General features: G+C 40.2%; 1 protein-coding gene across 5 annotated transcripts in view; it reads right to left on the reverse strand.

The window, feature by feature from the left end:
- Positions 1-5,666: 5,666 nt before the first annotated feature.
- The window catches only part of LOC124141125, a 43,418-nt gene continuing 36,536 nt past the window's right edge, over positions 5,667-12,548 (reverse strand). For 3 of the 5 annotated variants that reach the window (XM_046509024.2, XM_046509023.2, XM_048392261.1), the window contains exons 14-17: positions 12,067-12,229; positions 10,489-11,684; positions 9,743-9,837; positions 5,667-8,570 (exon numbers count right to left, since the gene is read on the reverse strand). In XM_046509024.2, the coding sequence (XP_046364980.2) occupies positions 7,941-8,570; positions 9,743-9,837; positions 10,489-11,684; positions 12,067-12,229 (2,084 nt within the window). In that variant the 3' untranslated portion in view covers positions 5,667-7,940. The remainder of the gene's footprint in view (positions 8,571-9,742; positions 9,838-10,488; positions 11,685-12,066; positions 12,230-12,548) is intronic. The other 2 variants (XM_046509027.2, XM_046509028.2) reach the window with 2 other exon arrangements.

Here is a 12,548-nt window from a genome sequence, read left to right on the forward strand (position 1 = left end):
GATTCGCCGTGATATATTACTGGAATGCTGTTCAAAGCTGCGTTAAACTCACTTACTCACTCACTATGGTAAATGCAGGATGCAGTGCAAAAGATAGGGCAAAACTATGACCATGGTGTTTAATTGGGCTTCAGATGGGCCCCATACATGTTCTACATATCTACTTACTTCCATTTCCCACCAGGAAGGAAAGAACATTGAGATGCTACTTAATAAATACGCAAAGTAGCGTGGCATCAAATTTCCTTGATCTGGTGTACAAATGTACAGTTGTGAAGAGTGGTTAATCTGTCAAGACATGCTATAGAAACGACAGGAATTCTGCATATGGCTTTATCATAAGCACACTTTCTTATGTGCCTAGTCTGTTATATATCGTCATAATTATAATCAGTCATTATTAAAAATATATTGCATCATTTAATACTTTATCAATTGAAATTCCCAAAAGCACAAAGCTAGTGATGAAGAAGAGATTACAGAACAATCGCGTGTATTGTAAGCTGTTCGCGCATCGTTAGTACTTCACGAGTTTGTGTTACACGACGGTCACCCGTCACCCGTGAATACATACGGCCACTTTGCAGTATGGTCGCTATTTGTAATCAAGGAATCAAGCCACACATAGCCTGGTGACAGCGAGAGGGCAAACAGCGAGTGCTCAGACCAATGAGCGCTCAGATTACATCGGCGATGTTTATCATGCATCATGTTCCACAGCCTTGTAGGTAGTCTATCTCACATTCCATGAACCATAGTATTTTCCCCCGAATGAAACAAGTCTAGATTTCCCACAGTTCAGGCTGAAATTCTCTTCTCGCTGGGGCTCCTTTTCACTTTAAATGTAGGACGTTGCTTGTTTCTACTGAAATAAAATATTTTCAGAGACTAAGCGATAGTGTATCTTGCAGCCATCTACAAGGTTCTACGCACTGCTGCTACACGTTACATCAGCCATTTACGGTCGATGGAGGAATGTAGTGCATTCAAACCAAAGAAGTGTTGACGATGATTGTTCGCAAAGTAAAGATTTATTCTGAACGTAGGCAACAAACATAAGTCAAAGAAGCGGCCCATAAATCTACATTATTTTGTCACAATTATTCTCGGTTGTACCACAATCCCAGAGTTTGCTGCAAAGTTATTCATTTATCCAAAATATTACCTTTCATCGGCGTGCTGTTCAAACACTTACATCTACACAATATATGGGGGTGTTATATAATTCGTTAAAGGGGCATCTGCGGTTGTGACTACCCACTACCCACTGCGAATTCCACTTTCTTCCACTTTCTTCTACAATGTCCATCACTTCATGAATTAAGAAATAAATATCTCCCGAGTTATTATTGTAAGTATCCCACTATTGAAAAATTTAACCAGCTTATGGTTTGCTCCTACAAACCTCTTGTTATAAAGCTGGCGAAATACTTAAAGGATGGTTTACAACTTTTTAAGTAATAATTCAATTACTGTATATACTATGTTTGTAATTACTTTATGTTTATGCACACTGATACACGTCTGTAAATATAAATATGTATATTGTATGCTCTATATCACAATACGTGATTCATGAGTAATAAACTTCTGTTCTGTTCTGTTCTACTACCGCACTCAAGTGGGCGGAGCTTCTACGAGTGATCTGACTGGTGGTGCAAAGATCACATGATCAACGACTGGTAGCAAAGTCCGTGAAAACTGAGATAAACGAATAAACAATAACCACACATTGTGCTGACATTACTTTGAAAGGAATGTAGTCAACTGGGATACATGACACTCTTTAAATAGGAGTGTTTATTGGTCCTAAGAACGATTACTCAAATGAAGACTCTACTCATTGATTTGTTTGTTTTTAACGCCGCACTCAACAATATTCCAGCTGTATGACAGCGGTTTGTAAATACTCGAATCTGGTTCAAACAGTCCTGTGATTAACACCACTAGCATCGATCCACGCGATTGGGGTACGATGACATACAATCTACCAAGTCAACATGCCTGACCGGCGAACCCGCATAATTTGGTCGTCTCTTACGACAATAAAACAGAAAACTGTAATCTCTAGTTGCTGTTACACGTATCCACCACGAACACAATTCAAGTAACTATTAACAACAACAACAAATGTTAAGCTCATTAAAGATATTGCTAAAGATGTATAAAGAATGTATCTACCTGTATGGTGTAACTTGTATATTTTATTGAGAAAATATAACATTTGTCACACCTGTCCATGTGCAAACGTTTAGTCTTATGTTTTGACCTTTGATGCCGAATAAACTTCTTCTTCTCTTCTTCTTCTTCTTCTTCGGGCGGTGGGGTGTCCTAGTGGTTAAAGCGTTGGCTCGTCACACCGAAGACCAGGGTTCGATTCCCCACATGGTACAATGTGTGAAGCCCATTTTACTCACTCACTCACTCACTCACTCACACACTCACACTCAAACACTCACACAGTCACTCACTCACTCACACACTCACTCACTCACTCACTAACACACTCGCACTCAAACACTCACACACTCACTCACACTCAAACACTCACACACTCACTCACTCACACACTCACTCGCTCACACTCACTCACTCACTCACTCACCCACTCACTCACTCACTCACTCACTCACTCACTCACACTCACACTCACTCACTCACTCACTCACTCACACTCATACTCACACTCACACGCTCACACACTCACTCACTCACTCACTCTATTATAGTTGCTGGAGACCTACACACGCCTTGAACATTGTATTAGGTAAACGTCTTCATAGTTAGGTGTATATGAAGGAATGACAACTGAGACAACTGAGAATACCTATGACATACTTTACATTCCGTGGATACTCGGGACGCGTGTTCAGTGTGTATGTACACTGGGTTCGGTCAGCCAACTGAAATATACGTGTCCAATATTAATCCATCTAATATTTAGATATGAACGAGCTGGTATTGTTCAAAATATGCAAAAACAACACAGGTACCATACAGAATCATTCTGCGAAACAGTCTTTCAACTGTTTCCTTTTCTATCTATGTATTACAATAGAATCAATCTTTGTAGAATCGTTAACTTTTTGGAAAGTGCGATTTTATACTTGTGTTAATTTCTGTCGTGATTTATTGTATGATCATTAAGTTATTGCCATTAATGTTTATATTTTTATATTCACACCACTTTCCCAAAATGCTGTTCCTTGTTCGCATGATTGCATCACGAGGCAAGGGGCAGCGCTAATAGACTAGGCTCGTAGACTGGCGTTACGTAGGATGCTTCCGTGGTATGGTGTTGCTGGTGACTGACAATCCTCCTCGCTAGTTCACCACAAACGCTTATCACCTCCAACAAAGCGTCATCCTCCCCCGAGTCATAACAAAACTATGCAGTCTCTTCCGGTTGTAACCATATATCACAAGTAGACGGACGGTATTTCCCGTAATCAAAGTTTTAATTATTACGTAGAAATACGTAAGTCCAGTCACGAAACAAAGACAATTATTATTTAAACAGAGGGAGCGAGTATGTTTTTTATACGCCCCTTCAACATTTTATCAATATCACTATGGGACACTTAGAATGGGATTCAGACAATATAGTGATGCACACATATGGGAATCGAACCCGGGTTTTAGGAGTGACGAGCGGAGGTTTTAATCCCAAGGTTTTTGGTTGGCCCTGGCAGTACGTTTGTCGGTAGTCTCTGATATATTGTATTCTCTAGCCGGGTTTAGGGCCATATCGACTACTCGCATTTTTTTAAGGGAACCCACTTAGGGCTCGATTTGTTGGTATGATTCGTTTATGGCGTTCCAGATCAACGTTGGGGAAGCCTGGCGCGATGCAGGTCTTAAACGTTTACCACCCATGAAATCGACGAGCACGGGCATATAGCGGGTACAGTGTTGACAAACCAAGGAATATAATGAGGGAAGTCTGGGATTTGAACCCACGATCATAGGTTTCAGGCAGGCTTACAAGGAACATCTCTGCAATGTGAGTAGCGTTGCTTTAGACGATTGACTAGCCATCCATGCAACATGTTTATTGAATAAATATTGCCGTTTGTTAAGTGGTTATTACAATATAGGTTCATGTGTTATGACTGTGGCTATTCTGTGTGAACATCACTTGGCTCAAATCAGCAGCTTTGCAGCCATGAGAAGAGCTATTCAGGGACTGAGATGTCTGCTCCTGTCATCCTACGTAAGAGACCTTAAGTAAACATGGATTGCCTGCTTTGTAATGATCAAACAGACTTACACTGTTTAACCATCTTAAAGCAATATGACGAGGGTTCTACCGCATCTGATGACAACCAACACACACCACCCAATAGTGGTTCTAGTGCATCTGATGACCAACCAACACACACACCCCAATAGTGGTTCTAGTGCATCTGATGATCAACCTTCTGTCCATGCCACCCAACAGTGATTCTAGTGCATCTGATGAATAACCTACACACACCACCCAATAGTGATTCTAGTGCATCTGATGATCAACCTTCTGTCCATGCCACCCAATAGTGATTCTAGTGCATCTGATGATCAACCTTCTGTCCATGCCACCCAACAGTGGTTCTAGTGCATCTGGTGACCAACCTTCTGTCCATGCCACCCAATAGTGGTTCTAGTGCATCTGATGACCAACCTTCTGTCCATGCCACCCAATAGTGGTTCTAGTGCATCTGATGACCAACCTTCTGTCCATGCCACCCAATAGTGGTTCTAGTGCATCTGATGACCAACATTGCAGGTCTATGAGATGACCCTCTGTACATGTCACCCAACAGTGGTTCTAGTGCATCTGATGACCAACCTTCTGTCCATGCCACCCAACAGTGATTCTAGTGCATCTGATGAATAACCTACACACACCACCCAACAGTGGTTCTAGTGCATCTGATGATCAACTTTCTGTCCATGCCACCTAACAGTGATTCTAGTGCATCTGATGAATAACCTACACACACCACCCAACAGTGGTTCTAGTGCATCTGATGACCAACCTTCTGTCCATGTCACCCAATAGTGGTTCTAGTGCATCTGGTGACCAACCTCTCTATTTGCCTCTCAACAATGGCACCTGCTCATCCGATGCCCAACCTTGCAGGTCTATGAGATAACCCTCTGTGCATGCCACCCAATAGTGGTTCTAGTGCATCTGATGACCAATCTTCTGTCCATGCCACCCAACAGTGGTTCTAGTGCATCTGGTGACCAACCCTCTGTTCATGCCACCCAATAGTGGTTCTAGTGCATCTGATGACCAATCTTCTGTTCATGCCACCCAACAGTGATTCTAGCGCATCTGATGACAACCAACACACACCACCCAACAGTGGTTCTAGTGCATCTGATAACAACCTACACACACCATACAGTAGTGGTTCTTGTGCATCTGGTGACCAACCTCTCTATTTGCCTCTCAACAATGGCACCTGCTCATCCGATGCCCAACCTTGCAGGTCTATGAGATGACCCTCTGTCCATGTCACCCAGTAGTGGTTCTAGTGCATCTGGTGACCAACCTCTCTATCTCCCTCTCAACAATGGTACCTGTTCATCTTATGTCCAAGTAAGGGTTTAACACTGGAAATCACACCCATTTGTAAACAGTGACCAACTTGTTCAGGAAAATGAAAACAATGCATGTATTATATTTCTGTAAACTATTTTATTCATATTGTTTCATGATATAAGCCTGTGGTTGATGTCATCAATGGTCATGTACATGTTATCTGATGTTTCTGGAATGTCACCCACGAACACAATGGCCATGGAATAAAAAGTATTTTGATATGTTACTGTGTGCATTTCCATCAGAGAAATCACCAATTCCATGTTTTATATCACCATCCCCAACAAAGTGTTTATTCATTACTCTAACCACATACTATGGCAGTAAATACCAAAGAAACAGCATCTAAACACTGTGCTAGGTTTCCAGGTTAGAAATCTATTTTCCAAAGAATACAGCATTTTGTTTCATTTTACACTTAAAGCAATATCTAAGTAAAGCTCTCTGAGGACAAGCAAGCTGGATGTGATACTTTTTTGTGCAGAATTACACACATTCCTGGCAACAAACTTTGTTACAAAAATAAACATTCTAATTCAACAAACAACTTGCTGATATGATAAACATAACTTATTATAATCCCAGAAAACTTATTTGTCTTACACAAAAAATCAAATCTTTTTGTTGGTAGAAAAGATTAATTCTTTAACCATCACTATTTATGACCAGTGTCTGGGCATAGCATATTGTGTGCTCCTTTTCATCAAGTCTCGAAAGCGAAAATCAGAAAAGGATACGTAGGTGGTTAAACAATAAACCTTTCACTCCTAAAAATCAAATGTCATCTTCAATTAACTCTTACACTGACCAATGCTCACATCTACTTTAGATACTGCATAAACATGAGAATTAGCTAATGGAAGGGTTAATAAATGACAATTATATATTACTAACACAGACATAAATAGGAAGAAAGATGAAACAAAAAATATCTTTTATGAGGTTATTCAATATTTCATTAAAAAAAATAATTCAATTATAATCAATATTCTTAACACACTTTCTTAAAAATCATAAATTTATGTGCCAAAGATATAAATCCTATGATTATTTATAGGATAAATATATAACATGGTATGGAAGGGTAAAACTGACTGATATGAAATTTGGTATACATATTTCTGACAATAAATAAACAGGTCATGCATTAGCCCCAAAAGAATGCTGCCTTAGGGAACAATGATCCAATGTGTTGAGTGTCGTCTTAACAGGCTGAAAAAAGCATAAGGAAAATATGATATGAGATATTACAAAAATCTTCAACAATGTTACCAGCACTGTTGTATATTTTTCATAAAAATATAAAAAGTGATAATGAGACAGTGCTGTACACGAGGTGCTGACTAGATGTTTAAGTACATCTCGGTCTGTACATTAACATCTTGCTGTGTGGGGCGACATCACCGTATCACGCATGTATCAGATATAATACTCAATACCACATTCAGCAAAATGAGGAGAAATGGCAGTTGTCTGATGCTGATGATATGTTGGAAGATATTTGAAAGTATGCAGTCAAATGAAGCGTAATACGTGTGTTATCGCCCCATACACATATAACCCTGCTCCGTACCTCACTGATCATGTCAAGGCATCATATATTCACAACAGTCATGTATTTACATCATTGTGTTTTACACACACTAAACAATTCCACAAACATCTTTACAATTTACTTAAGCTTGGCATAAAACTGTGCCAGCAATCTATACAATTTACATGCATACTGTTCATATCTTTGGTTAAACCAAACAAAGAATTTAGACAACACTTAATAATAATATCATTTGTTCTCTTCATATCGAGTCCAAACCCCATCACATGAGTGAAAATATGCAACATATACATTTACATATCAGCAACAGAAAAAGCTGACATCAAACTCCCAAAATCCAAAAAGAATATCCCAAAGACCATTTTTACAAATATATAGGGAATTACAAAAGGCAGCTCCGGTACATCCCCTGCAACAAGGAGTGCATAGCACAGCATCAATAACAGCGTAGTAGTGCATAGTATCAATGGACAGATTGGACAAGGCATCACTTGGCATCAATGCCACTGGACGAAATAGATTCAGATTCATTAACCCTTTCTCTGTACTGTAAAAAAAATGGCAAAAGTATTCAATGATGAATGATGACATAATGCTTTTAATTCCTGAGAAATAAAATTTTGATAATATAAAGTTTTGAAAATGCTGTTTACCATGCCCTACAATGCCAAGAAACTAGCATTGATAAAAAATGTATAAAATGTATGTCTCAATGTTCTTATTCTACTAATAAACGGAAGAAAGGGTTAAAGAAATGCTCTGCCTGAGGGATACGACTGATATACAATGGACAGATTATTGACTGTTGGGCATCATACGACTCATGTAGAACTGGCAGTTAACACAGAACTGGCTGCCGACTACAACACATCTCTTGCTGCACAAATGACACAACTGGTCTCCAGGCACCCCAACCGGGGGACTCTCATCACTGTTAGAACTGTCCATGTCTTCTACCTCCGAGTCGGAGTACCCTGGTTTGTGGCTATATCTATCTTCGTCGTCACTGTAATATGCCCTATCATCAACACGTAACCTTGGCGTTGACATCTCAGTAGCAGACTCATAACCAAGGTGTGAGTTTTCAATATTTGCCACACGTGCAATGTCTTCACAAAATGTCACAGATTTTCTTGGCCAGTTGTTCTTTGCTTTCTTGTTCTTCAACACAGACTTGGGTTTTTTGACAGAGGAGTTTGACTCTGACTTGCTTCTCTGTCGCTGGCCAATGTACCCTACATCAGAGTTCTGTTTTCGGACAGGGTGTCTGCGGGTCTGGGGTTCAACATTCACAGTCTCGAAGCGGGATGCTAAAGCGCGGACACTAACGTTGGGTTTTACGTCGTCTAACTCGCTTGAGTTATCACTACCACAATAAGAAGCATCATTAATCAACAGCTGGTTACTTCGCAAGTCGGGCTGGCTCTGAAATACAATATCGGGCAATGTTAACACAAAGAAACACACATGGGTCTTTAAGATGTTTGATCATTAGTGGACCATTAATATTTTGGATTATTTTGGGAGGTTCTCACAGGAATTGCAAAGGAGGTCAAGGACAACATTTAAGCATTGCAAGCTATTAAAGCATAGGAATTATTGTCTAAAATGTTATTAGAAAGGTGGCAACATGATTCTACATGATGTATGTCATCTCAAAAGTTGCATATGATTGTGTCCCATTTTCACCAACAAAAAAGCAACCATCATGAATCACATGAAGTGATTGCTTACAAAGAGCTCTTGTTCACTTAATTTAAAATGCCTTTTATATTCAAGAAATAACTATTCACCAATAAAAGGGGTAACCATGGTAACAATCCACAACTTAAAGGGTAATAATTCACATGGACAAACAGGAACCCGGGAGCAAAAAAACAAGTTATGATTGCTTGTACACATTTGTGACAATGTGCTTGAAAGATTGTGAGTATAAGAGAGGTCCCTTCACTCACAGCTTGATGGTCAGAAACTTGTGATGAGTGTTAGTGCTTGCTACAGTGGTTAATGACTACAGCAGTTAGTTTACATACAACACATTGGTGGGGAAAATCAGGGAGAAAAGCATGATGGAGACATGCACTGAATGTTACTATCAGCATCAAAAGATATTCTGTTCTTAGTATGATGAAGGGATTACAACAGTCAAAATTGTTATCAGTGTTTTTCAAAGATATAGCAGAATAAGGTCTGCCATAGGTCACACAGATTAATGACAAGTATTAAAATGTGCATAGCTTCTAAAAGATCCAATATTTAGACAAAAAGTGGTACAAAACAATGAAATAATTTTTAAGAAGCTGATGTACTGACAAAAACATGCAACTTTTCATGCTACTCAACAGACCTTAGCAAAAACTGAAAACAGCAGATTGCAATAAAAAAAGAGAACATCAAACATGCATTTTTAGTATTTATTTCTATTCTAACATTCAACCAAACAAATTGAATGTAAAAAAATATTAATGGAATCAAATCAAGGAAGGTTGAAATACGGCCAATGAAATCCAGAATCAGACACCATGCATTACACACAAGACAACATGCAAAACCAAGGGAGGTAACCGGTGACCCATCTATCGGGACACAATACTTACAGCCGAATTTTGGCGCATAGTAGACAGTTGTCCCGACCATGAGGAGGGAGGATGGACATCCCCCCGCCCCCGGGAATTACTGGGACCACGCCCACCTGGAGAAGCAAGCACAGTAACACTTGAATACTGGGAATGACACAAGAGCGGCAGAAGATGTTCGCGGAGACAGGACTGCTGCCTCTCTATGGTGGAGAGTTAATGAACAGACAGACATTCTGCCTAAGCTTCGTCTACAGAGGTTAATGTTAAGACAAGAAAGTATTAGCTAGGAAAGCCAGTATCACCGCTTTCAGAAAGTGTTAATATGGTTAAGAGAAGTCATTAATAAACTATTGTGAAAGCATCCTCGACTTTCCAGGGAATTATACCTCCATTCTATTACAATATACACCCTGGGCCCATTGGTCTCCATAGTGATTGAAGATACAATACCCTGGATAATCGAGGATGTTGTTGGATTGGACATCACAGGACGAAACAAAGTAGGATTAATCTGAAGATGTTATCACATTCCCTATCACACAGATATTTCAAGTACTAGCAAGAACATTGTCTGAAGGCCAAATGAGATGCAGGTTTCATGCAAAGGGTTTAATGAAATTCCATTAGGGACAGATGAAAATACATGAAACAGTTTGTGTCAAAGACAGCCTTTACTTGGTTTCAAAAGAATGGGGACAAATGTTGTAAAATAGGACCAATGTTCTTGCTATGAGACAGGCATTGTGGGTCAGTTAGTAAAGTACCTGGGTTACTAGCGAGCGAGGAATCTACAAGTTTCTGACAGTCAGGCTGTGAGGCGCTTCGTTCCAGCGGCCGTCCCTGATGCTGCGGCACATTCAGGTATTGGCTGCCGTACGACGACGTAGGTTTCGGTGGCAATCCATTGGGAGGACCTCTCGAAGTACTCAGTGATACACCCTTTTGTGGAACACTTGGTTTGTTGGTTGTTTGCTGTAAACCTGGTCCAGACTGCCTCAAGACAGTGTACTGTCCGGACCTGTCAGCCGGCTTCAGGTGTGCAGGACACATAGGTCTCTGGCTTCTACCAACCTCTGATGACTGGCTTGTCACTGGCTTGTTCCTCACTTCCTGGGCAGGACGGGGATGAGCTGCAGACGTTGCTGCTGCTTGTTGCTGGTGCTGTTGGTGTAGCTGTTGTTGATATGGATAGCTCTGTGTTCCATTAACAGTCTGTGAAGACGATCCATCTCGCTGAGGATTAGAAAACCTCTGGGAGATCTGTTCTTGTTGTCTTCTCATGTACTTCCTCTCCAGAAGATCCCTTATCTCTGACTGGCTAAGTTTGCTAGTTCGTCCCGTGGAGCTTCCGGAATCAGATTCACGCCCATCCATTGAATTGGGTGTACTGGAACCAGAGGATGTCCGCATGTGGTCGACATTCAGGTTGGAATTTAATGATTTCTGCTTATTGAGATATGACTGGTACACATCTGCGTCTTTGGGTTTAGGATCTACTGGCTTTTTGTTCTTCCTCCTGGGAAGGGTCGCATAAATGTCTATGTTATTTTCTTGAGATCCAGAAAATTGACTTGAAGCATGAGAGGAAGATGACTTTGTGGAGAGATTACTGTCTGTGTGAGAATGAACCATTGTATGATTGTGGTTGAACTGATCAGAGTTGGACCGAGTCACTGCATGATGAGAATACACATCCTCCCGGGGCTCCTTCTGTAGGTTGTCCACAAGCGTGGAGGAGCTGCTCTGCCGATGATGCTGGGAGGAACTGCTACCCTGTCTTTCATGGTGCGACAACCCACTATCAGTTCGTAAGTGAGCCTTATTAGGCTGAATCTGAGATGAGGAACTAGAGCCCACAGAGCCTGCAGCACACTTCTGAAGTCTGTCTCTGGAACTGCTACTCCTAACCGAACCACCATCTTGACTTGATGTGTCTGAGTCACTGCTGTTCACAGTCAACCTAGAAGCACAATACAAGGTAAATAAAAAACTGCATTTGGCACATCATTACATAATATTTTGGCTAAGGAAAACTTGTTGGCTTCATTCGTGTGTTTGTTTTGTGCTAATTACTAACTGATTTAAATGAGTTTGGTTTCATGCAGTTTGCAGCAATACTCAATATCATGGTGGAAGACGCCAAAGTTGAGCTTGACACATTTTACCCATGTGGGGAATCAAACCAGGGTCTTTGGCCAACACTTAAACCACTAGACTATCAAAATTCCCATTAACAAAGAATGGACACTGGATAATTAATGCTATAAGAACATTTACTGAAATACCCTATACATTCTTGAGTGTTTGAAAAGTCTGAAGCAAGGGCAACAACTCCCACATACCTGCTGTTGTATTGTGAGTCAGTGGACCTGTCCTGCATGGCCCGTGTGTTCATGCGGAGTGTGAGACTTCTTGCCTTCAGGAGGCATGCGTTATGCTTCCTTTGTGCATAGACTAGCGACTGGTGGGTGATATTTTTCTGATTCATAGCTTCACGCAGACAACCTTTAAAAAAGTAGACATGTATTATACAAACTTTCCCCAAGATGCTATGAGCTTTTATTACTATTTTAGTCACTTCAAACCACTGATAAAAATATTAATATAGAAGAATGAATTCATTATTCATAAAAAGGTCTACTAGACAAAAAAAGAAGTTCATTGACAATGACATGTAATATATTGTCACCTCTAGCTACTGTCAATATGAATATCGACTGTCGTGACAAACAGAACTAAAAATAACATCATTTATCGACCAGCTGTTCCTTCAAATTAACATTATTAAAAATATATATCAAGCGTGAAAATCATTTGTATGCAG

This window comes from Haliotis rufescens, unplaced genomic scaffold, assembly GCF_023055435.1.
Source record: "Haliotis rufescens isolate VD_foot unplaced genomic scaffold, xgHalRufe1.0.p SCAF_11, whole genome shotgun sequence".
Classification (NCBI taxonomy): domain Eukaryota; kingdom Metazoa; phylum Mollusca; class Gastropoda; order Lepetellida; family Haliotidae; genus Haliotis; species Haliotis rufescens.